Source organism: Typopeltis vanoorti, chromosome 21, assembly GCF_054136105.1.
Source record: "Typopeltis vanoorti isolate ZY-2024b chromosome 21, IOZ_Tvanoo_1.0, whole genome shotgun sequence".
Taxonomy (NCBI): domain Eukaryota; kingdom Metazoa; phylum Arthropoda; class Arachnida; order Uropygi; family Thelyphonidae; genus Typopeltis; species Typopeltis vanoorti.
In genome coordinates this window covers 86679124-86706600 of record NC_143569.1, presented here as the reverse complement: position 1 = coordinate 86706600, position 27477 = coordinate 86679124, and the positions used below count along the sequence as shown (strand labels likewise).

General features: G+C 36.1%; 1 protein-coding gene across 1 annotated transcript in view; it reads right to left on the bottom strand.

The window, feature by feature from the left end:
* The window catches only part of LOC150095074 (WD repeat-containing protein 44), a 362406-nt gene that overhangs the window by 13696 nt on the left and 321233 nt on the right, over positions 1–27477 (bottom strand). The window contains exon 19 of the mRNA XM_090411421.1: positions 8604–8731. Within this exon, the coding sequence (XP_090267547.1) occupies positions 8604–8731 (128 nt within the window). The remainder of the gene's footprint in view (positions 1–8603; positions 8732–27477) is intronic.

Below are 27477 nucleotides of genomic sequence, written 5' to 3'. Positions count from 1 at the left end.
AAGGCTATGGGTTCAAATCCCGCAGTGGGCATGGATGTTTGTGATTCTCTGTGAAAATAATAGTGGTGATGGTAGACAGTAGATGACATTGGTGTAGATGAGGCAGTTTGTGGATGAAGTTGAGTGGTGGAGACAGAGAGATGTAGAGTAGGGGTCCTCCCTCGATGAGTCTTAGGATTCCCTGGAGGTGTCAAATAATAAAAGATTTGTACTTTCATCAAAATGTATTGCTGTGTTATTGTGTAATTTTGTTATATTATAATTTGTCAAGTATAATTAAGTTTCCTTCCTTATGACAAAATGACTTCTAGCATTTTTCCATAATAAAGTATGAAATCTCTCTCTCACTGGGTAACGACTTTCACTATAATGTGAAAGTCAGCCTGGTGGTTAGTGCAGGGGTGTCCAACCTATGGCGCATTGCATGATTAGAAGTGGCACGCTGAACCCCAGAGAAAAATTTATAAAAAATTTTGTATACGATTTATATATATATATATAAATAGACACACAATTAACCTACCACTGAATTCTAGAGTGCGCACTTATTATACTTGTTTGATCTTGAAGTAACAGGCACCAACAAATGCTGACATGCGTCACTAGTTACTCAATCAGTTTATAGCTGACTCTCGTGTCATAACGTTAGATGAACTTCTGATTCGATGTGAGTGAACAATTCTGTGTTTTCAAACTTATATGTTTTTATTAACAGTTCTTTAAGTTTAAGATAAGATTTCTGTTTTCATGAAGGCTTAATATAGTTCTGTAAATTTAAAAATAAATTTTTTCATTTTGAACGCGTATGTCAAGTTCTTGCCTGTTCCTCTAATTTGCTGATTACTGAAACCTGCAATTATTCGCTGTATTTGTATGTGTGTTGTTTTTTTTTTATGTTTTTTTTTTACAGTATCTTTCCTTTTTATTTACATATAGGAGGTTTATTCCTAAAATTTAACTGATCATCAGCAAAGCTTTCATAATGAGGATGTTTGGGTTGTGTATGATTGCCAGCTGATCGACTGTTTTATGGCAGGAAGCGATCTCGTATTTCATTGGACATAATATATTATGAGAGAGAGACAAAAACTCTCTATGAAAAAAATATATATATGATTTTTAAACTTATAGAACTGTATTAGGCCTTCATGAAAACAGGAATCTTATCTTAAACTTGTAGAATTGTTTTTGCATGTTCATAATGTTTAAAACGATAAAATAATTTAAATAAATTATTTAATAATAAGCTTTACTTTTTGAAATAATTTTTTTTACAGTCAGTTACCCATTACTTTGCAAAAGAAAATGAGCAGAAGAAAAGCAGAAGGTGATAGCAAGCACCAGTTTAATGAACTGTGAGAAAATGAGTTTTTATTTATTGCGGGTCTTTCAGGAAAACCGTTGTGCATTGTTTGTGAAAGCACTCTCTCAGATAACAGAATACATGATCTTAACAGACACTATAGAAAACATCACGCTGAATTAAAAGAAAAACTGAAGTTAGTTCCTGGGTCTGAGTTGTGGAAAGAACATATGGCTAAGAAAAAGGAAGAAATAAAAAAGAGATAAAATATATTTGTGAAACGAAGTTGTGAAAGTGTGGCAATGCTGGAGGCGTCTTATGAAATTGCCTTTGTGTTGGCTAAAAAAACACAAGCCTTTCGCTGACGAGAGTAAGTTGTTAAGCCCTGTCTCGAAAAATTTGCAAAATGTCTTGGTGATAAGAATGTTGAAAGAAAAGTAAATCAAATTTCTCTGTCCAAGCAAACAATTACAAGATGCATCAAAGAACTCTCCCATGATGTTACTGAGCAATTGAAAGACCATGTTCATGCTTGTTCTTTCTTTTCTTTAGCCTTGGACGAATCCGCACATATGTGATGTAGCCCAATTAAGCATTTTTATAAGAGGAAATGATAATTTTAACATCTTTGAAGAACTTATCGGTCTTGAGTCACTTCATGGCAAAACCAGAGGGTCAGACATATTTGACAATGTAAAGTCATGTCTAGAAAATCAGATTCTAGTAAGCTCATCAGTGTTTGCACTGATGGAGCACTGTCAATGGTAGGTAGAGTTTCTGGGACTGTAACTTTACTTGGAAGGTTTTTAGGTCGTTCTCTACTAAAGTATCACTGTATTATACATGAAGAATCCCTGTGTGGAAAAACTCTAAATTTGAAGCATGTTATGATACCAGTTGTAAAGTGTGTGAATAAAATTAGAGCAAGAGGGTTAAACAGAAGAGAATTCAGAGCATATTGTGAACTGCTAGATATGGAATATGGTGATCTCGTCCGTCATTGTGAGGTGCATTGTCTTTCTAAAGGACAAGGTCTCAGTAGAGTTTGGAAGCTGAAAGAAAGTGTTTGTAATTTTCTGGAAGAGAAGGATGAGCTGCATGAGGAACAAGCCCTGTTGTCTAACGAGAAATGGCTATTTGATTTAGAATTTTAGTTGATGTTACCAGCCACCTCAATGATCTAAATTTGAAACTGCAGGGCAAGAACAAATTGTTTCCTAGCTTAGTAAATGACATGAGTGCATTCAAAATGAAATTAAAACTGTTCATCTCGCAGTTAGAAAACAGGGATTTAAGTCAATTTCCACATTTAAAAGAACATAGTGAATCTGTTGAAGATAATATTAGGCAACTTTACAGAATATACTGAGAAACTCAGATTATTGCAAGAGTCCTTTAACAGTCGTTTTAGCGATTTTGCGGAAGAAGAAGACTGCATACTTGCATTTATAAACCCCTTTTCACTTACTGAACAAAAACTCTTGACGATGCCTAGTAACATACAAATGGAACTTATTGATCTCGAAACCAGTTCTTTATTGAAACTGAAATTTAATGAACTTCCATCACTCCCAGATGCTTCTGATATAATTAATTTCTGGCGATCGTTGCCCTGTGAACATTTTCCAGAACTGAGAAAATTTGCTCACAGTTATATCTGTTGTTTTGGAACTACATACAGATGCGAACAAGCATTTTCATCAATGAAAATGATTAAGAACAACTATGGTCGCAACTGACTGATTCAAATTTGAAAAACTGTTTGATGCTTTCTGTAACTGATTTAACTCCAAACATTACAAGCTTAGCAAAAGCAAAGCAATTTCAAAAGTCTCAATAAAATAATTAATGTTTATCTTGTCTTTATATGAAATCCTTTTATTTAAAACTGCTAGAAGTGTCTATTTTACCATATAAATCATTTTATGCATAATTGTTAAATATATCCATATTACCATATTTTAAAAGGGCTGAAAAGTGGTACAAGTTTTTATGGCGCATCTTAACTAAAAAATGAAAAAATTGATGCATGAACTATAAAAGATTGGCCACCCCTGGGTTAGCGTATCCACTCTCCAGCCAAAAGGCTGTGAATTCGAATCCAGATGTGGGCATGTATGTTTGTGATTGTCTGTGAAAGTGTTGATGATGGGTGGTAGATGGCATTGGTGTAGTTGCAGTTCATTAAAGTTGGTGGTGGAGACAGAGTTGTAGAGTAAATGCCCTCCATCGATGAGTCTCTGGACTCCCTGGAGGTGTCATGTAATAATAATAAAAAAACATAGCAATATTATTATTATTATTGTTGTTGTTCTGGGCAACTCCAAGGAGTCGACAGACTCATCGAGGGAGGCCCTAACATCATGTCAAGAACAACTATTCGACATTGACACAGTATCTATCATACCTTGCCTTGAACTCATTCACGGTCGTAGCACCCACAACAGACTATGGAAGCTTATTCCACTCATTCACCACTCTCCAAGTAAAAAACCTAGCTCTAACTCCCTTGTCAACCACACTCTTGCCCAGCTACCATGCATGGCCCTAGTCCTCCCACCACCAGTCATATTTTCAAAAATATCTTCTGGATCAATCTTATAGAAACCCTTCAGTAATTTGAATGTCTCAATCATATCACCCCTCCTTCGCCTATCGTCCAATCTCTGCAACCCACAAATTTTCAACCTATTCTCATAAGGTTCATTCCACAGACCTTCTATCATCTTGGTCACTCGTCTCTGGATCCTCTCCACTTCCTCCCCATCACGAAGAAACCCTAGTGTCCATAACTGGGCACAGTAGTCCAGATGGGGTCTTATCAAGGCTCGATACAGAGGAACAACAATTTGTTTGTCTCTGCATGTTAAAGTATTTTTCAGAAGACAAGTGATTTGATGAGCTGATTTAGTCACTTTTGCAATGTGCCCCCTAAACTTCAATTCCCTATCCACCAACACTCCCAAATCCCTGGCCTCATCAATCTCCTGGAGTACGGTTCCACCAATGCGATATACTGCTGCTATTCTTTTCACCCCAAAGTGCATAACCTTACACTTTGCCACATTAAATTGACATCCATTTTTCCTAGTCCAGTCCTCCAAACTATCCAAATCATCCTGTAAAATTCTGACATCCTGTGCACTCACAATTGCTCTACCCAACTTTGCATCATCAGCAAACAAGCAAACACTTCCTCTCAAATCCTTTCCTATATCATTGATGAACAAATTGAACAGCAGTGGTCCAAGAGCAGAGCATTGCGGCACACCACTAGTCACAAGCCATCTTTTAGACTCCACTCCTGCATAAACCACTCTCTGGTATCTCTCCTTCAACCACCCTCCTATCCATCTCACCAACCCTGTATCTATCCCCATCTGCTCCAGTTTACTGATTAGGGTTCCATGTGGTATCCTGTCAAAGGCCTTGGCAAGGTCCAGTAGTATCACTGTAAACCCGTTACCCCTATCCAGTTCAGCCATCACTGTGTTATAAAACGTGAGCAAGTTACTGAGGCATGATCTACCCTTCACAAAACCATGTTGTCCCCCATACAATATCCCATTTCCATCTATCCAATCCTGTATTCTTTTCTTGACTAATTTTTCTAAGACCTTGACAATGATTCCTGATATGCTAATCGGTCGGTAATTTACAACAGCAGCCTTGGAACCACCTTTATGAAGTGGAACTATTTTCCCCTCTTTCCACCCCCTCGGGACTAACCCAGACCCGAGACTCAAATTAAACAAAATGGTCAAGGGTAGTGACAATTCTTTAGCTGCTTCTCGTATGACATGAGCAGGTATACCATCCAATCCCACGGATGTATTGACATTGAGGTTATGCAATACACTACTCACCTCCACTTCATTCACCACAATTCCCGTATAATCTACTGGTTTATTCATTTCTGCAATGTCACCACCTGGATGATATATACTTGCAAAGTGCTCACTCAGTAACTCAACTATATCAACTGATTCAGTTACCTCCCTACCATTGGCATTCTTTAAAATCATTCTGCCATGTACATTTTTCCTTTTACTTGCTACATATCTAAAAAAATGTTTAGGATTCTCTTTAGCCTGCATGGCCAATGTTCTTTCGTAATCTTTTTTTGCTTTTCTTACCACACTCGTTACCCTTCTAGCTTGCGCTTTATACCGTTCATATGCCTGCCGGTCACCTTTCTCCTTAAATTCCCTCCATAGTTGTTTCTTTTTTTGCAGCTCAAGCTTAATGGTGTTATTCATTCATTTAATCCCTACTTGATTTATTATTCGGACTCGAGGTATAAAGTCAGCCATTGCTTCATGCAAACACTTCTTAACTGCCTCCCATGCACTATCAACTTCTAGTCCATGCAGTTGTACATGCCATGGCACTGAACCAATCACACACCTAAGTTTGTCATACTTTCCAGCCCGATAATTCCACATGTACCATGTCTTAATTGAAAATTCCACACCTTTACCCACCTCCCAAGTCAAGACCCTATGATCACTCTCACCAATTGGTGGCAATGTGGTCATATTTGTTACAGCCAAATCCTCAGATGTAAGTACTAGGTCAAGCACTCTCTGACCCCTAGTATTTTCCATTACATGCTGTCGCAGATAGTTATCCCTTAATAACCGCATAAAATCCAATTCCTTCCTCCCGTGTGTCCTCTCCTCACTCCAATCAATGCGACCATAGTTGAAATCTCCCATAATAATCACCCTCCTTCCACTCATTTCTTCTATTTGCTTGTGCATACTGTCACCACCATCTTTTCCATCACCTGGTCTATAGCAGCATCCAATTGTATATTTAGTTCTGCTAGCCACAATTTCACACCAAATGGCCTCAAATGTGCTCTTTTCTCTATCCTACAATTCAACTTCTATTCTCCTTGGCTGCAGCTCATCAGCTATCATCAACAATACTCCTCCCCCCATTTTATTCTCCCTGTCATTCCTGAACACACTATACCCATCACATTCAATCCCACTAGCTATATCATCTACAGTCAGCCATGATTCACTAATACCAATAACCTGTGGTCTGGAAGTACCAACCATGGCCAAAAACTCTTCCTTCTTGTTCCTAATACTCCTAGCGTTAGTGTACATGAATTTAAGACCCCCATTAGCCCAAACCCTACCTTGATGCCTTATATTAACTATCTCACTCTGATTTGTTGTCCTTATTTGCTCGGGCATATTATATTCATTCTTACATTCAACTGCCTCCCTAAGGACTGTATATCTACCCCCCCCCCCTTAATAAATCTAGTTTCCCTGAATTTGCACATCCACCACATTCAGCAGCACTTTCTCAAGTCTTCTTACACCGTAACCATTCAAATGCAAGCCATCCATTTTATATAGATCCTTTCGCCCATCGAATTCACTCCACACGTCCACAAATTCCACACCACTCGTCATACATAACCCACGCATAAAGTCATTCGCAATTATGGCCCTCCTTTTAAACATTTCACTGTCATACCGTGGCTAATCATTCTAACTCTCTCACTCTTTTCTTTTGCTACCTCAAACAATTCATTCAGGTCTTCTATCATTTCCATTTTATCTGCTTTCAAATCATTTGTACCTGCCACAACAATCATTTCTTTCACCCCTTCCTTTTGCTCTCTAAGAGACTCAGTTACATCCTTTATGGTCGCACCAGGTTGGTACGATTTTGTCAAATCCTCTACTAACACACCTCGTACTAACGAGTCTCCATACAGCACTCTATCCTTCATTTTGTTCATGTTCACACTCATACGCCTATTTTTCCTGTCATACTTTTTATTATTTGTTGGTTCATTCAGTCGACTTTTGCTCATACACTCTAGCTGCTGTTTTGCCCTTTGTATCGCACCATTCAACAACGCGATCTCACTCATTGCATCTATCTCATCTTTTTTATTCTCTGTAAAACCATTAATACTATCATTCACACTTTCTACATTCACACTCTCACAATTCTCTGGTACAACCTTGCCCTTTCTTGTCATATCCCTATTTTCTTCATTCTGAAGTTTGACAAAAATATCACACTCACGATCCGAAATACACTTCAATTCCTCATTCTCCCTACATTTTCTACACACATTCACTCCTTTATTATCATCTAACCACACTCTGACCGCACTACGCAAAGCATACATTTCGCAGATAGTACACTGAATCATCTCCTTTACATTACCGTTCTTGAAAGAAGATGGTGAACCATCATTACTGGCCGCCATTTTCCTTCGTACTGGAGCCATACTTACTAGTAACATATTTTATCAAATTATAAATTATAAACACCAAAAACACACAAACAGATGCACTAAGATACGCAAGGCAAACAAAACTACGCAATATTAAAGTAAATTTATCAACGATAACTGAAAATAACGCTTATCTTATCTGGAGCTTTCACGAACACACTACGAATCCCTTTAGCGGCAACTCTCTGCATATTTGCAATATATGCAACCTAGAAGGGAATGTACTCTGCATTATGGAATGCAGAGGATAACTTGATGTGCAGTCAATTGTGTTCTATATACAAGCAGCCTAGATGATATCTCATCAGTTTTTTTTTTTTTTCTCTTGTTGCTCATGTTTGGAAAAAAGGATGTAAATAAGAGGCAGCTTGGTAAGTAATTTACTTTCCACTAGTGAAAAACAACTACCTATGAGATTTACTGTACTACATCACTAGATGCTATGATACATTAAATTTTGCACAATCCTATCCTAATTTACGCTCATGCGTAGACCTACACTTATTACCGTGTAGGCATTCAGAACCGAAATCCTACGGAATAGGTTGGTTACTCCTTACTCCTGGAGGTATCCTATGACTGTAGCCTGCATGTTCATGGAGCCAGGTTGGCCTGCTTGCAGGATGAAAAACCCCAGATAAACTGGGGGGGGAACCCCCTGTCCATGCTCAAGACCAGTTAACTTGGCTATGGCCGAGGAAAATCCTTGAGCTCCTCACGTCGTAGATGGGAATCGAACCTAGGACATTCCTTCCCCAGGCATATGGTTGCAAAGTGCAATATACAACAAAATTTACATGAATATTCTACACTGACAAGTTTTAACTGACCACCACCATCTTCTTCTGCTTTTTTTTTTTTTTTAAAATCTTTTCTTCCTAGAAACTACTAACTTTTCTGAAACTAACAAGATTAATCCCAGTAATTCTGAGTAAGGAATTGAAAGGCGAAATAGAACAATGCATATATATCAAATGGACATTTGAAGGTACAAACAAAATAATCTTAGTAATGGTTCATTTTTACCTTTTATTCCTTCCCAGAAGTCATTACGGTCTCGACGAGCAGAAGAGAATTTTGCATACTCGTGGTGTGTCTCCCATATGTAAATGAACTGATTTTCTGAGCCACTAATTATATATTTTCCATCATGACTGAAAGGAAACTTATAATTAAAAACAATGAATAATTCAGGTTCAAAAGAAACTGAAAAATTTGATACACAGTAATACAAACAAACAAACAAAAAAATGTATACTTATTACCAGTGAATTAAGGAATGAGGTGAAGGGAAGAAAATAATTACAAATCTGCTACTTATTATAACAATCATCTTTTTTTTGTTCGTTGTGTTCTTTCCAAGTAAAACAGCTGAAAATGAAATTTTCTGAGATGGTTTACAAATAAAAATGCCATTCATTTGAGAATATCATTGTATAACTGATATGGCAACATTAAGTCAGACAAAAAAGAATTTTTAAAAAATGGCTTAACCCCTTTTCTCCTCCCCCACCACTAAGATTTATTAATTGCCTGATGTGTGACTATAAAAAAATTTACCAGAATATTTTCCCTCACCTTTTAAATGTTATATTCTAGTTTGTCTAATTTTTAAGGATGCATCTGTGAAATGCACTCTTAGCAAATAAGGACTAAAAAGAAGTTTTTATCTTATAGGTAAACTTCATATTATGTAATTTTTAGTAAATACGATTTTGGTAAATACGACTCTTTACTATCAGTTCAAAAAATTGCATCAGTTTGAAAGAAAAATTATATCCACTAAATTTCAAAAATAGATATGTCATGAAAGATACCAAGCACCCAAAAGTTACCAATTGGATAGTTGTGTATATATATATATATATAACATTTATTCCAATAAAGCATAACGAACCGAGCATCTGGAGTTTTAACAATGCTCTCTGGTTTGAACAACCTGGGTGTGAATCCAGCCTAGGATGAGAACCTTTATCAGAGCTTTTCAACTGAGATATCCAGTCTCTTTAAAATATTTATTTTTCTCTCCAAAAAAATAACTATGTTTCATTCTGAAAAACAGGCAGTTGAGAGTCAAATGAGGGATCTCACAAATAACTGCCCTATCAGAGCAATAATTAGATTTACAAGAAGCCAAGTTACTTGGCTGCCACAGACCACTAATTCTGACATGCAAGAGGAAAATGAGAAGTATAATTATTTCTAAAGAGTTTATTATTATTATTTTTATTATGAAGAGATGAATTAAACAATCAATCTAGTTGCAATGCAAAATTCATAATTTAGATTTGGAGCAGTTTTTTTTTAATTTTTTTATTTTATTTAAAAAAAAAAAAAAAAAAATCAGCTAACGCCTTTTTATTCCCGTATACGGGAGTAGGCGAGGCCATTTAGCCCTATCTAACTTTTGGAGACTGAGTGGGCAGTTCAATCTCCACTGGTACCCAATCAGAGACAGATGGCCCAAGGCTATCACTAATTAAGCGGTACGCAGTGAAGAGAGACGGCTCAAATGTGCCGCCATCTCGTGGTCCCTAACCTCAACACAATATATTTAATGTCTGAAATAATGTGGGTTCTACGGTCGATTTTCTTGAGTTTACAGGACGAAAAACCCAAGTTTCCGGGAGGAAAAACCTGCTTGCCCATGCCAGAGATCGACTAACTCGGGAACCGGTCGAAAAAAGGCTTAGAAAAATTTCCTCTAGTTGCCGACTAGACTCGAAACCAAGTCTTCCTTCGTGCGGCCAAGCGCGGCGGTATGCAAACGCCACATCCGCTGAGCTACACAGGCTCGCTTTTATTTTATTTATTTATTTATTTATTTATTTTTTTTATTTTTTTATTTTTTTTAGCTCAGTGTAGAGCTAAATGGAATCAACTGAATTTGATATTCTGCCTTTGATTTTAAAGATGCTAATAATAAATAAAATCTTCTAAATTGAAAAAAAAAAAAAAAAAAACCACTGATGTGAAGAAATGATTTTTCATCTGTACAAATGCCAATACTATATAAATCCCAAATCTATCACAACTTAGAAGTGTTCTCACATTTAGCAGTTTCACCAAAAATCACCATAAAAATGTTTCATGCTGCCAGAGAATGGCAATCTGGTTAACAGACAACTCATTCCTTCTCTCTCTCTCTCTCTAACTTTTTTCTGAGAGACTTTGTTTCTAACTTATGCCTTTTCTATAGTTTACGCTGTTCCTAAAATAGTTACTATCATTCCTCCACTTTCCTTGAAGCCTGTAAAAATATGAGCAGCTGCTGATCAACATCCATAGGTTCAATTTCAAATTTACTGGTTTAACTTCTTGTTCTCTTTTATTCTATCTACCGCTATTCTCAACAACAGCCTTACGTTGTTTTCTTCACTACAATATCCAGCAATTCAAAAACATATCTGTCTGTCTTCTTACATGTGGAACTGACGTACTAAAGATTTTGCAATCTCATATATGTAGTTGTTATACATAAACAAGAGGTCCATTCAACGTCAATACCCTTTGGCTATCCCCTAGTTAAACAGGTAATATTACACTGAATATCACAATCATCACAGTAATGTTTAAGTAATGTTCATAGATAGACAAAGAAGAATTCTTCAATAAAGTTGAAATCTTGTGTTTGACTAATCACTGCTACTATAACTAAAGAGATTAAATGAGGTTTCAGTACCTCAGTCTCACAAAGAAATGAATGATGACAGTATAGTCATCCAAAGAAAGACAGATGTGGTCAAACTTACTTGGAAATTGTAACAATCTGTTATTAGCTTCTAATAACTGAAATTCACATTTCATACATTCAATTATAAATATGGATAAAATGTGGTAACCATAAATTAAAGACTTAATTCTGTATGTTAGTCAAGTAAATAAGAATGATAACTGATAACTTTAAACTTTATATAATTTTTAGAATTGTCGGTTAGTTTTCTAGTTTTTGTTACTTTCTATTGCTTACCAGTGTATCCTTTGAAAATGCCGACAGATATTAGTCAGTGAAACGTCGGATATTAAACTATTATTTACTTGACTAACATATAGAATTAAGTCTTTAATTTATTAATACTAGTGGTCAAGAAAAAGGTCATAATGTGGTAACCATGTTTATAACCTGCAAGCAGCACTTACCAGAACAGTAGCATCATCATTCATCAATCCAATAACTTTTGCAAAAAAAAAAAAAAAAAAAACGTGCACGCATGCGAACACAAACTTTCTGGTGGTCAGAGTGAAAAGAATTCATTCTTCACACTGAAGCCTTCATCATGATAAAGTCTGATTTTTACAAATAATTTACCTATTATAATATTATTATGTATACACAGCGTGCAGTGGGCATAAATCAGTAAATCTGACTCATCATTTTTTCTGAATATTATTATTATTATTTTGGGCAACTCCAGGGAGTCCTTAGACTCATTGAAGGAGGCCCTAAACATCATGTGCACACAACTATATGACATTCTCACAGTATCTATCATACCTTGCCTTGAACTCACTCACCATCATAGCACCCACAACAGACTCTGGCAGCTTATTCCACTCATTTACCACTCTAAAAGTAAAGAACCCAGCAATAACACCCCTGCTAACCACACTCTTGCCCAGCTTCCATAGGTGTCCCCTAGTTCTCCCACCACCAGTCCTGATCTCAAAAATATCCTCTGAATTAATCCTATAGAATCCCTTTAGCAATTTGAATGTCTCAATCATATCCCCCCTCCTCCACCTATCAACTAGTTTCTGCAACCCACAAATCTTCAACCTGTTCTCATATGGTTCATTCCATAGACCTGCTATAATCTTAGTCACTCTCCCTTGGATCCTCTCCACCTCCTCCCCCATCAAGAAGGAACTGAGGTGACCAAATCTTGGCACAGTAGTCGAGATGAGGTCTTATCAAGGCTCGGTACAGAAGTACAATAACTTGCTTGTCTCTGCTCAAGGTCAATATGAGATTTTATTTTCACTCATTGTAGTAAATAAATTTTATATGTAACTGATCCACTCCTTATGAAGAATGGTGTATTGGGAGCCCTCCCCAATACCTTGCCATACAGAAATGTCATATAACTGCCAGGAATGTTGCAGTTCACAAAACAATGAGCCCAAATGATGCTTGATGTAATTTAAAATGAAGATTTCAGCTTCCATTTTTCTTGTATTGCTGATGTCTGCTATTACAGAAGAAGGTTTACATTCACAGCAATTAAAACAATAATATTAATCAAGCAGCTTCAACATCGCAGCCAACTTTTAGATTCATTTTGTCTGTCTGTACGCAAGTTATTCTGGGGCTGTTTGGACAGATTTTTATTAAAATTTAGTTATTCGTATGGTATGAATAACCAAACATGCAGTACAATACACTGTCACTTTAAAAACATATAAAATTAAAAGTCATTTTAAAAACCAATAAAATTAAAACGAATTTGACCAATATGGATGTAAATCCATATTGGTCAAATAGTTCATAGCTTCGGGTGTAGCACTTAAAAAGTCCAATTTGTCTCCTGAATATGCTCTGAGATAATACAGAGTCACAATATGGTCCACAGTTTGTCTTTGAGCTCCACAATCACAATGCAGGGATGGTCGTTTACCCCATTTAAAAATCATGTCCGCACATACACCATGACCAGTTCGTATTCTATTAAGCTGAGTCCAGGATTTTCGTGGGAGGTGTGAGCAAGCATCAAAACTTTTTTGTAATTGTTTGAGAGAAAATTTTGTGATGTCATCTGTCTGGCTCTCCCACTGTTCTTGCCACTTTTGCTTCAGATCAAAGTTAGATTGTAGTAGTAGTTGGACTAATTGCAGTGGTGGATGCCTTGATCTCAATTGTCGTATACTTAAGTCTTCGAGATCTAAATGTATTGGTAGGGCTGTGTTCTCCACGATTTTCTTATACAGCTGTAAGAGAGCCTTAGTCCTGTGCAGATTCAGTGGAACAATGTTGTTAAGAGCTGGAAACCAGTGTGTGTGTGTGAGCATTGATTTAAATGTGCCAGAAATCAGTCTCGTATTATTTAGTTGGTTATCAACAAGTTTAACATGTGTGCTATTTAGCCACACTGGTGAGCAATATTCAGCAACAGAGAAAACTAGACCAAGAGCTGTAATCTGCAGATTATTAGCTGTTGCTCCCCATGTCATGCCTATTAGTTTTTGTATTATGTTGTTATGGGTTCTTAACTTAGCAGAAACGTTTGTTAGGTGTTGTTTGTAAGAGAGCGTGTGGTCCAGGGTCATGCCCAAGTACTTTGGAAACTTATCGAGTCGTAGTAAACATCCTTCAAAGAAGATATGTAAAGTGACATCTGCCATGTGATTATTAAGGTGAAAGCTTGATACTTCTGTTTTGCCTGGATTGAGCTGGAGCCTCCATTTTTTGTAATATTCACCTATTGTTTTGAGATCTTTTGTAAGTACCTCTTCAGCCTGACTCATGTTTTCATGTCGAATGGCAATTACAGTGTCATCAGCACAACAGAAGTTGTGGGAGATGGTACCAGGCAAGTCATATATGTATAGGTTATAAAGTAAGGGTGCCAATACTGACCCTTGTGGAAGACCATTATTAAGTTTTCATTGTCAGGACATTTTATTTCTTAATATAACTTGAAAGAAAGGTTCAGTGAGCATGGAGGAAATTAAGTGTGCAGTCCGTTTACATGGGACAATGCTAAGAAATTTGTATATAAGAGTATATAAGATAAAATAAATATAAATAAAATTTGGTAATTGGAATCCTTACAATATTGGAAAATCATATATTGCAATAATTGAACATTTACTCGGTAAAATTTAATGAAAGCATAATAAAATGAGTAATGCCTGCATGCTTTCTATTTTAATGCTAATCGAATCAAAATAATATCTCAAAACTACACTTACTGAATGGAATTTAATGATCTTTGGTATTTAGCATTTCTATTAAGATGTTTCAATTGGACTATTTGTAGTGGAATAATTAGGCAAAACAAAATTACACGTCTCAAATACATAAGACAAAAGTTGATCAATGTAATGCACTGAAACTTTTGATTCAATCTGATTTTAACAAAAGTATTAACATTAGATACGGCTATTGGATTATAGTAAACAAATATCAGCACTTCAAAAATGATATTTTTTTTTTACATTTTTTTATAAATTTGTTAATATATCTTGCATGACAGTTTCAATTTTTGTGTAAAATTAATATTTGTGAACTATCATAAAGGTTGCAGTCTCTGTTTTGCTATATTACATAAATTGAGTGCTTCTGCACCTAGCGAAGTATATATGAATATCTAATGATATTTCAATTTTATATCATCCCACATTATCTACAAAAACAACAAAAGGCAATCATAACCATCAGTAGCTCCATTTCCCATTCCAGCAATATTGAAATAACACTACGTATATTATATTATATTATAAATTGCATATGACCATTTAGATTTTCTAAAACTGCAGTTTTAAGTTATTAAATGTTGATTTGAGGAAAGGGGAGGGTAACTCCATGGAAAGGCCAATATGTGCATGTTCTAATTATTTATCAATCAATTCACTGGACTTGCAATGACTGGAAGGATAGAATTTCTGTTACCTCTCATACAGTCATATAAAAATAAACACACACACCCATACACTATAAACACCATTTTAAGAGGGTTACAGCTGCTTCCATGCCTCTCTATCTCTTGCTTCTGTAAGATGATTGCCCATCGAGTCTTTGATGTTGTCTTTCCATTGCAGTCGAGGTCTTCCTCTCCTTCATTCCACCATGCTCTGCAATATTATTCTGGGGAGCTTTCCAGAAGAACCCCTCATCAAATCTCCTGCAAACACTACTTTTCTTCTTTGGATATTAGCCATAAAGTCTATTTTCACCTTGAATCTTTTAAGAACCTCTTCACTGCTCAATTCAGTCCATCCAAAATGGATCTTTAGCTGAAAATCTTATAATCTCGTACTCAATATATAGTCTAACTGGTGCAGTCGTAAAACAAATAAATCTGTTAGACCATAGAGTGTGAGAACATAAGTTATAGTAGAAATAGATAGATGGTGGCAGTCGACCATTCACGAATACTAAATAAAGAAAACAAAGACAAAGCAGGGTAATAATAGAATACAGAATATTTTATAACACTGAATAATATTTAAATTAAAGGGATATTAAATCCCACATTGTTTCAAACTGAATAAGAAACTTAAAGATCGGAATCAGAGTTTCATGCCGAATATAGTAAACTATAAAAGTATCGGTGGATACTAGCGTAAGCTAAAGCACGTAGTACAAACTAGGGCAACTCATAGCAAAGGTTGGTAAAGCTCATCTCCTAGGAGATGTATGATGTTATACATTATGGTGGAAGGTCATAATATGATAATTTATTCCGAGATTTAAGATCAGGGAAAGGAAATGGGTAGCTTTCTTTAAATGTAGTCAATTCTCACTACAGTAAATTCTTAGGGACTATGGGAACAGTTAGTTACAGAGAATTTTCTTTATAACACCATTATGACTAGGAGAGACTTCAGTCAGGACATTATTATTATGTGACACCTCCAAGGGGTACAAGGACACATCAAGGGCAGACACCTACTATACAACTCACCAACTACAAAGAACTGCCTCATCTACACCAACGCCAACTTTTCAAGTGTTGCTATAACGGTGTTTGACCAAGAGTTGGGTGTGAAGATAAACATCTTGAATGGAAAGTAATTTCAAGTTAAAGAAATGTGGACAAATTTCAAAATGGGATATTGGACTATGACCTCCCTCCCTTTAAATGATAATTCCAAACAAGAAAGACTGTAAACTTCTAGTACTTTTTACTGCTACAAATTTAATGGGTGAGCAAGTTTGGAGCAACTGGTTTAGTCTCTGTGTTCTACTTTACTTTACTTTTTCAAGCCTCCGATAAGCAGGAATTTGCAAGGGAATACATCCAAATTCAACATCACAAGCGTTCAAGATCGATATTATCAACATAAAAGCCTGAATTGCAAAGAAACGGAACTAGCTGAGGAATTGGATAAGTACCAGATCAAGTGACTGAAACAGAAAAAAAGACAAAAACTGGTGAGATCTTTCTAAGCAATCAATACAAAATGCTATATTCATGCAATAACAATCAGGGAAAAGAAGGAGTAGTCATAGTATTCAACACTAAATATGAGGCTAATCTTCTTGAATGGCATGCAGTCCCAAGTAGAGTGATGTGGGCAAATATCAGAATGGAGAACTGGACAATGACACTTATTTGTGCTTATGGTCCCACAGTTCTACTAAGGTAGAAGTGGAGGAATTTTTTGAGGTTTTAGAGAAAGCAACTGACACAGTGAAAAAGGAAAAGTTGGTCCTTGTTGGGGATCTAAATAACAGAGTAGGAAATGATTGTCAGACATACAAAAATATTTTGGAAAAATTTGGAGAAAAGAGCAAAGCTAATAATAATGGCAAATGCCTGTTGGATTTCTGCTCAGAACATGGACTGGTTATTACTAACACAATGTTCCAACATAAAAAGTGCACAAATTCACATGGAGAGCAGAGGCAAGGAATAAGAAATGTCTCATTGGCTATGTTATTGTTGTTTTCTCACTGGTGCAGGACACTAGAGTGTACAGAGGATTTGAAATTGGAACTGATCATCATTTAGTCTTGAGCAGGATAAAATTGAATTTTATTGAAAAGAACATGTACGAAAGTTTTAAAGCGAATAAAAGTTGAGTAGCTCTCCTATGTGAACTGTAGACGAAAATACACAAACATTATTCAAGAAAAAATGAAAGAGTTTGAGAACAAGAACCAAACTTTGGTGATTCAGTGGCAAGCTCTGAAGAAAACACTGACTGATTCAGCTAGAGAAGCATGTGGTGAGGTTGTCTGCAAAGATAGAAAAATTAGAAATCCATGGTGGACACATGAAGTTGAAGAGGAAGTGAAGGAAAAGAAGAAAGCATATTGATAGTTCCTGTTGAATAAGCCAGCTTGTGCTCTTAGAGAATACAGAGACAAATGTAAGAATGCTAAACACAGTGTTGCTTACTTGCTTATTGCTCTTTATACCTATCAGGTGTATGAGGCCACGAGTTTAGCGAGCCATCATCTTCATTCCAGTGCTGCCTCTCTTGCTCTCCCCCAGCTTGACCATCCTAGTTGGTTTCATTCTTCAAATACCATTTGGCACCATGTCATTTTAGGTCTTCCTCTCTTCCTTTTACCATCAGGCACTCATGTCAATGCTGTTCTTGTGTGTTCTGATGTTGGCATTCTCAACACATGGTCTATCCATGTCCATCTGTGTTTATTTCACTCTATTGTGATGGGTTTGTTCATCATCATTTTCATCATCAAATTCCTGCCACGTACCCTCAAGGGGTGTACAGGATATGATAGTACTACATGAAAAATTTACATCATTACTAACTTCCTATCTACAATTTTCCTCCAAATCAGTCTGTTATTTGTCAAGACTCCAATATTATCAGATCTTATATTTCTGTCGTCTAAGGAACTTTGTACCATATCAATCCACCTATATCTTGGTCTTCCTCTGGGTCGTTTTGCTGCCAATCTGGTAGAGAACACTTGTTCTGCTAATCTTTCTTCGCCCATTCTGTTTAAGTGACCATATCACCTGAGATTAGCTCTGTTAACGCATTCCTGGATGCTGACAATGTCAAGTTCTTTCCTAATATCCTCGTTTTTAATATGATGTTGCCATTGATGCCATCTGTTCACGCCTCTAATCTTTCTCAGGACTCTCATATCTACGGTCTCTAGTCTTTGGTCAAGTGTTTTACTTCTGACCCAGCTCTCAGATCCATAAGTTAAAACTGGTTTGAACACTGTCTTGTATACAGCTAATTTAGTGTTCCGACTAATTTCTCTCTTATTCCATATGAATTTATTCAATTGACTTCCTACTATACCAGCTTTATTGATTCTGTTGTCTATTTCCATATTTAATTTACCATCTTCACTAAAAATCGTGCCCAAGTAGGTGAAATATTTTACTTGTTCCACAGGTTCTCCTTTCGCAATACAGTTGACATTTGCAACGATTCTGCCTATTTTCATTGTTTTTGTCTTTTTATTGCTGACCTTCATACCATATCTATTACAACTGTTATTCAATTTAGTCAAGGAATCTTGCAGACTAGTAGTGGATTTATTGATAAGTATAACATCGTCCGCATAGAGCAAACAGTTGACATTAACATCTCCAATTTTGATATCATGTTTAATACCACTTTCCTTCATAATGTGATCCATATAGATTAATGAATAACAGAGGGGATAATGTACATCCTTGTCTCACACCAGATTTAACATTAAACCATCTTCCTGTACTTCCTTCAATTCTAACTGCTGACTTACAACTCAAATAAAGACTAAGTATTGCTTGATATAAAGCCCATTGACACCATACAACTGTAGCATATTGAATAGCTTCTCTCTTGGCACCTTATCATATGCCTTTTCCAGATCTACAAAACTCAAATAGAGATCTCTGTTATATTCCCATTATTTTTCTCCATTATTTGTCGTAAAGTGAAGATCTGATCCTGACAGCCTCTATTTGGTCTGAATCCAGCTTGTTCTTCACCCAGCTTTTCTTCCACAATTCTTCTCAACCGTTTCTCAAGTATACTTGCATACTTGAGAAACAGTTGAGGTCAGTTTTATTTCCCTTTTTATATATGGGTACTATGAGAGCTCTACTCCAATCATCGAGAATTCGTCCCTCTGTCCAGGCCTTCTGAACTATGCAGTGTAGCTACTGCAAGACTTTTATACCACCATACTTCAGCATTTCTGGTTGAATACCATCTACTCCTGCTGCCTTTCCACATTTTAAGCCTTTGATGGCTTTTTCTACTTCAAGTATGGATATGTATTCCTGACTGCATGCCTGGTCACTGTTTTTTACCACTGTGCTGTCATTACTGCTTGTTTCATTTATCAGTTTTTCAAAGTAATTACTCCATACTTCAAGGATATCTTTTTCTCCCATTTTCATGTCACCTTTATCATCTCTAACTCCTTTTACAGTACTCTTTCCTCCATTTCTAAGCTTCTTCAACAACCTCCAAAATATTTTGCCACCTTTTTGATATTTATTTTCTATGTTCTTGCCAAAGTCCTCCCATGACTTTTGTTTAGCTAGTTTTAGTTTAGCATTCTTGCATTTGTCTCTGTATTCTCTACAAGCACTAGCTGACTTATTTGACAGGAACTTTTGATATGCTTTCTTCTTTTCCTTCACTGCCTCTTTAACTTCCTGTGTCCACCAGGGAGTTCTGATTTTTTTATCCTTGCAGACAACGTCACCACATGCCTCTCTGGCAGAATCAATCAATGTTTTCTTCAGAGTTTGCCACTGAATTTCCTGAATCTCCAAGGTTTGATTCCTGTTCTCCAACTCTTTCATTATTTCTTCAATAATCTTGGTGTATTTCAGTCTACAGTTCACATCTGAGAGTTGCTCAACTTTTGTTCGCTTTAAAACTTTCTGACATGTTATTCTTTTCAATATGAAATTCAATTTTATCCTACTCAAGACCAAATAGTGATCACTTCCAATTTCAAATCCTCTGTACACTCTGGTGTCCTGCACCAGGGAGAAAACATCACTATCAACAAAAACATAGTCAATGAGACTTTTCATATTCCTTGCCTCTTCTCTCCATGTGAATTTATGCACATTTTTATGTTGGAACATGGTGTTAGTAATAACCAGTCCATGTCCTGAGCAGAAATCCAACAGGTATTTGCCATTATTATTAGCTTTGCTCTTTTCTCCAAATTTTCCCAAAATATTTTTGTATATCTGACAATCATTTCCTACTCTGCTATTTAGATCCCCAACAAGGACCAACTTTTCCCTTTTCATTGTGTCAGATGCTTTCTCTAAATCCTCAAAAAATTCCTCCACTTCTACCTTAGTTGAACCTTCTGTGAGATTAGGCACAAATAAGTCTCATCGTCCAGTTCTCCATTCTGATATTTGCCCACATCACTCTACTTGAGACTGCCTGCCATTCAAGAAGATTAGCCTGATATTTTGTGTTGAATACAATGGCTAGTCCTTCTTTTCCTTGACTGTCATTGCCTATTTCACCCTGGTTACCAGGTGAAAACAACGGGGGCGTTGTTTAACCGGGCGACACCCCAGCCGGCATGAAATTTTGTCATGTTGTACCATCATTTTGTAATTTGGTTTAAGCCAATAAGAATTACAATTTGGTTGGCTAAATCTCAAATTGCCAGCCCATCCTCGTTCGTTCAGTATCCAGGTAGATACCCAACAGGGTGCACCACGAGAAGGTGAGGATTGGACATTAGGTCAGAAGCCCTGGTCAGTTCTCTGCATTCCTTTAAAGGCTATGTGGAGGTCTCCTCTCAGTTATACAGCTTTGACCCTTAAGCACCCCTTTTGTTTTGTTGTATATTTCAATATTTGAAATTTTATTTGGCCAGTAAATTTTGAGAATTCTGTGAAGACATTTTGTTTGGTTAATTTCTATGATTCACTTCCATAACGTAGTACCGATTTAACAGTTGAATTAAAAATTTTCACCTTTAATTTTATATTTGATGGTTTCCAAATTTTCGGAGAAGTTAAGTTTTAAATGCATAGCAAGATTTTTTAATTCTGATTGTCATGTATTTGCTGGTACCACCTTCGTGTTGACAGTTGCTCCAAGTTAATTAAAAGTGTTTGTCACTTCTACTTTAAGATTAAAAATGGCCTACCTCAGGGATCAGTTCTTGCAGCATTGCTTTTTAACTTATATATTAGTGATATCCCAGAGATAGTATCACGGAGATTCATGTATGCTGAGAATATTGCCATTGCAACTCAACATTCCAAAATGCTGAGAACACCTTAATTGAAGATCTGGCTGTACTTGATAAATACTTTAGACGATGGCAATTACAACCTAACCTGAACAAAACTGAAGTAGCATCCTTTCATTTAAGTAATATCCAGGCCAACTATATCCCAAAAGTTTACTTCAGAAATAAACAGGTGAAATTTAACAATCATCCAAAATACCTAGGAGTTACCTTAGACAGAAGTTTGACATTTCAATATCATCTAGAAAATATTGCTAGAAAATTAAAAACTCATAATAATATAATGCATAAACTTGCTGGTACTTCTTGGGGTGCCGATGCCAACACACTGCATACCACTGCACTGTCTTTGGTCTATTTTACAGCAGAGTAATGTGCTCCCGTGTGGTTGAACAGCACACAAGCTTCTTTAGTCAATGTGAGGATAATCTCCGGAGCTTTAAGATCTACTCCTGGCTACTGGCTCCCAACTGTCAGTAATATAGCCCCTCTCTCGCTCGGCAGGACCCAAGCCTTAAGCAAATTATGGACAAAAATAATTGGAAACAGTTCCTTGCCTATCCACCAAGACATTTCCTTCCATATTTCACGAAGACTGAAATCCAGGCACCCTGCTTGGAGGAGTGCAATACAAATAAACGACCAGAACTTCGACCTATGCGAGTCATGGGGAGAGTATTGGTTTCAACGTACCTCCAATCTTCAAATTCCCATTTCAAATCTGACATCTCGTCTGGAGGGCTTCAATCTCCCTAGACATGTCTGAACCACTTTAAATCGGATCAGAACAGGACATTGGAGATGTAAGCATCTCTTGCATAAATGGAGTTGGTCCAATACTCCAAACTGTGAATGCAGAAGAGGGATCCAGACTATCAATCACATTGTGCTTGAGTGCCCTATCTACTCATTCTCAGGTTCTAAAGAGGACTTTTTTAAACTGACCCCAGAATACCTGAAGTGGATCCAGGATTTAAGGATTAAGCTCTGACTCCTGATTCTTAATTTTGATGTTTAATCATTTCAACTTAGTGTACCCCTTTTAATATGATTTTTACAATTGTTTTTATGCTGTTTTATGTAATTTGTATGTATTATCCTGAGACCTGTACATCACATGCTAAATAAATAACTTCTACTTCATTTCCATTTATAAAGATTGGGTCATTCTTTTAATTTTTTTTTATTTGATTTTTGATATTTTGGTTTTCTTCTCATTGATGTATAAGCCTATTTGTTTAGCAGTTTCCTTAGCTTTGTTGTCTTAATTTTCATGTCTTCAAATCTAGGTGATAGTAGTACAATGTCATCAAGCATAGTCCAAATCTTCTAATGTGGTGTCAATGTTCCATCTTATTCCAGTTTTCAGGTTTTCTGGGTGTGCTGCATTATCCAATTTATGACAATGATGAAAAGTGTTCCAGACATGACACAGCCTTGCTTAACACCAGTTTTGATGTCAAAATTTTTGGAAGTTGTTCCATTTACTAAAATTTGTCCTTTACTTCCATCATGCAAATCTTTTATATTTATTATTTTGTCAGAGAATCCATAAATTTTCAGGATTTTCCATAGACATTTTCTGTCTATGCTGTTGAATGCTTTAGCAAAATCAATAGTTGAGATATATAGCTGAATTGAATTCAACACCGTTCAATTATGTTTCTGAGAATAAAAATTTGATTCAATGTGCTTCTTCCATTTCTAAAACCTGCTTGTTCTATTCTTAGTATTTTCGCAGTGCTATCTTTTATTCTATTTATTATGGTTCTAGTGGAGATCTTTGATGGTACTAACAATAGGTTGATTCCTCTCCAGTTGGTGCAATCTGTAAGATCATCGTTTTTTGGAATTTTGACTATTTGTGATTCTTTTCAGGTACTCGGAACCTTCTCAGATGTCCACATGAAATTAAACAGTATTGCTGATGTTTTTAGGTCAGCTTTGAGCAGTTCAGCACTAATGTTATCATTTCCACTTGCTTTTCTATTCTTTTGGATCTTAATTGCTGCCATGATTTCTTGCACTGTGATCTCCCCATGTTTACATCAAGTTAGAATTCATTTAGTATCTCCTTGAAAGGGGACTCAATATTTGGATTTATAGAATCATGTTTAACATTTAATAGTTCTTCAAAGTACTCTTTCCATCTTTGTTGGACTTCTTGTTCTTGAGTTAACAGCAGGTTGCCAATTTAGCTCTTTTGGAGCTAGATCTAGCTCTTTTTTTTCTTCCCTAGCTCCAAAAATTTTAATCTAGCACCTAGCTCCTTCAAAACTAGTTTCAGCTCTTTTTAATTGTTTTTATAACTTACTGTTAAAGAAATTGTTTTAAATGTTTTCCAGATGTTCGCATTTGATAAGGAATTGTATTATACGTTTGGTGTAAGCATCTTACACGTTTCAAACACATGATGATGTCAGTCAGTCACGTGGCCAACAGTCTGCCATTTTGTCACCTTAAAGTTGATAGCACCGCTACAAATTAGTCTTTGCACAGTGTTCCAGTTGGTAGTTACAATAGCGAGTGGGAAATTTTAAAGGCTGATCGTAATTCGTTGCAGTAAAGAGTTGTATACCCTTTTTCAAAAATGAGCAAAGAGAAAAATAAAGCTTACAAGCAAAAATTTAGGAGGGAGTGGTTGCAAATGAGAATGTTTAGGAAATGGTTGTGTGAAGTTCCTGGTGACGCTACAAAACGCCACTGTAAGTTTTGCAGATGTGATATAGCTGCTAAATATTGTCAGCTTGTAAAGCATAGCCAAATTAAGAAACATCTTGCTGCAGTTCCATATAAGGCTGTTCCTATTACAAATATGCTTGTGAAAAAGTCTGATGAGACCGCGAACTTTGAAGGTAGGTTAGCATTATTTCTTTGTTGTCACTCATCATTCAACAGTTGCGATCATCTAGTAGATCTTTGCAAAAATATCATCCCAGACAGTCAAATTATGCCAAAGGTAAAAATGCACTGAACTAAGTGCTCTGCAATTGTAAAGAATATTCTAAGTGAGCATTTTGAAGAAGATCTAATTGCAGACATTGGAGATGAATATTTTAGCTTGCTAATAGATGAATTGAATGATATCACAGTGAATAAGATTTTAGGAATGGCCATCATTTATTATAGCAAGAAATTTAACAAAATTATGCATACATTTCTGAGCATGGAGGTTCTAGAAAAGTGTGACACTAGTGGTATTGTGGCTGCACGTTGTCTGTACGAATTGCAGACAACTGGCATTGTCTGCAATTTGTACAGACAACACCAGTGTTATGGATGGTGTCAATAATGGCGTTTATGAACAACTGAAGGCATATATTCTCTCCTTAATTTTAATTAGATGTGTATGCCATTCATTACAACTGGCAATGTCTCACACTTGTGCAGAATCTCTCCCAAGAAAATTAGAATTTTTAGTTGCCGAAACGTCTAAGTGGTTTCCACATTCTTCTTCAAGACAAGCAACATACAAAGAGCTGTATCAAAGTATCAATGAAAATGATGCTCCTCTGAAAATTGTAAACAATTGTGCAACAAGGGGCTCTCCATTGAACCTACAGTAGACAGAATTCTCAGCCAGTGGTTGGAATTAAAAACTCACTTCGAAGTTGTGACTGAGAAATGTTACAAAGCTCAAATTTTGTGGGAGATGTACAAATATGAAAGGAATCGGTTGTACCTTTTATTTTTGCATCCTGTTCTAGTTCAAGTTCAGCAAATTAATTAACAAAATTTTCGAATCTAACAGTGTGGATAAGATGAGATTATTTGAAGACCTTTCTCGTTTGATTCACTCTATTGCTAATATGTTAGTGCTACCATCATCCACAGTCGACCCTCTAGAGTCAGAGATTGATGATTATTTGGATCCCAATCCAAATCTTGATTACAGATTTTAAAGAAAAATTTCAGAGTTGATGATACAAAAGAAAATAACGCAAAATGATGAGCGAAATCTTAGAAGTAGAGCAAGACAGTTTCTTCTTGGTCTCTTCAAACAGCTTAAGCAAAGGTTACCTGAAAACTTGAATATTTTATGAATGAGCTCTTCTTTTTCTGTTGACAATACCCTAAAACATATAAAAGAACCTATTACTCCCATCTTAGAAATAATGCTGAAAACAGAAGAAGATGTTGCTGCTGCTGAATACCATTACAATACTATCCACTTAAATAAATGGACAAATATAGAAAACACTGAGCTATTCTGGAAAGTACGAGAATACAAAGATGCATCTGGAATGAATCCATTTAAAGAAATTGCACAGCGTGCAATAAATTTATTAATACTGCCAAATTCTAATGCAGAAATTGAACGAATTTTTAGTTCTATGAATGTAGTTAAAACTAAATTAAGAAACAAAATAGAATTGCCAATGCTGACAGCTATTTTGTCAGTCAAGTGTGACCTCAGGCGTAACAACAAGTGCTGTACAAACTATCATTTACAGCATCTACACTGAGTAATATTGGAATGATGACCACATATAATAAAGCTGAAAATCTAAGTGAAAACGTGGGTGAATTAAGCGCAGAAGACCACATGGAAGATATATTTAGACACTTATATGCAAGTATCACTTCAACTTGAATAAAGTAAGTAACTTAAAAGTATCAGCTACTACTTTTAAAATTTTAGCTTCAAATTTTTATTTTTTAACTCTTTTTTTTTTTTTTTTTTTTGAGATTTAGCTGTTTTTAGTAATTTTCATTTGGCAACACTGGTTAACAGTTAACTGTTTTTATTTTTAACCCCATATTCATTCTTCTGGTAGGTTCCTCCAAGTTGTCTTATAATTTTGTAAACTTCTCTGAGATTTCCAGTATATTCGCTCTCTGAGCATCTTCAGACATTGTTGAGAGTGATGTCTTCTCACTGGTGCAGGACACTAGAATGTACAGAGGATTTGAAATTGGAACTGATCATCATTTAGTCCTTGAGCTGGATTAAATTAATTTTGAAAAGAAGAACACGTACAAAAGTTTTAAAGCGAATAAAACTTCTCGTGACCCTCAAAGGCAATCCATTCCCATCACGCACTACTGTTTAAGAGAGCAAAGTTTCTGTATTATGTAAAAAATATTTTTTTTTTAATAAATCAAATAAAACAATAATGATAAAGAGAATCCTAGCCTGCCCACGGTATAATATACTATAGGTGTACTATTTTTCTTGGGAGGAAATGCATAAAAAAATGAATGGTCTTTTGTGAATTGTAGACTAAAATATACAATGTATTCAAGAAAAACATTATTGAAGAAAAAATGAAAGAGTTTGAGAACAGGAACCAAACCTTGGTGATTCAGTGGCAACCCCTGAAGAAAGCATTGATTGATTCAGCTAGAGGCATGTGGTGAGGTTGTCTGCAAGGATAGAAAAATCAGAACTCCACGGTGGACACGTGATGTTTCCTTCACTTCACTAAAGAGGAAGTGAAGGAAAAGAAGAAAGCATATTGATAGTTCCTGGCAAATAAGTCAGCTTGCACTCTTAGTTTTGTTTCTTAGGTCTTCTCCTTTTTCTTTTACCATCAGGTGTCCATGTCAGTGCTGTTCTTGTGTGTTCTGATGTTGGCAAACCAACCACAAGTGGATGATTCTTACATGCACTTCACATCACCATCCATTACAAAAGATAGGCATGGTGAAAACATTACGGGACAGAGCCCACATTTCCTGTATGTCAGAAAAAAAATGAAGACCTGCATTACTGAAGGCATACTCTCTCTCTCTCTCGATGGGTAAGAAATGAAGACAATTAACAAAATTCTTGATATGCTTCCAACAACTCCTTCAAATAAACAAGATTTCAAAAATGCAATTATCTTACATGGAGAACGTTACAGATAAAATTGCAATGTTGCTTCATAATTACAACATTATAGTGGCTTCTTTCTTCTTTTGAAATCCTATGTATAAGATTTCGATATTCTTACATCCACCAAAACCTCCGCATCTGTTAAGGAAGCCAGAGAACACAAAATTCACTGCTCTTGTGCCATTTGCTATGCAGGC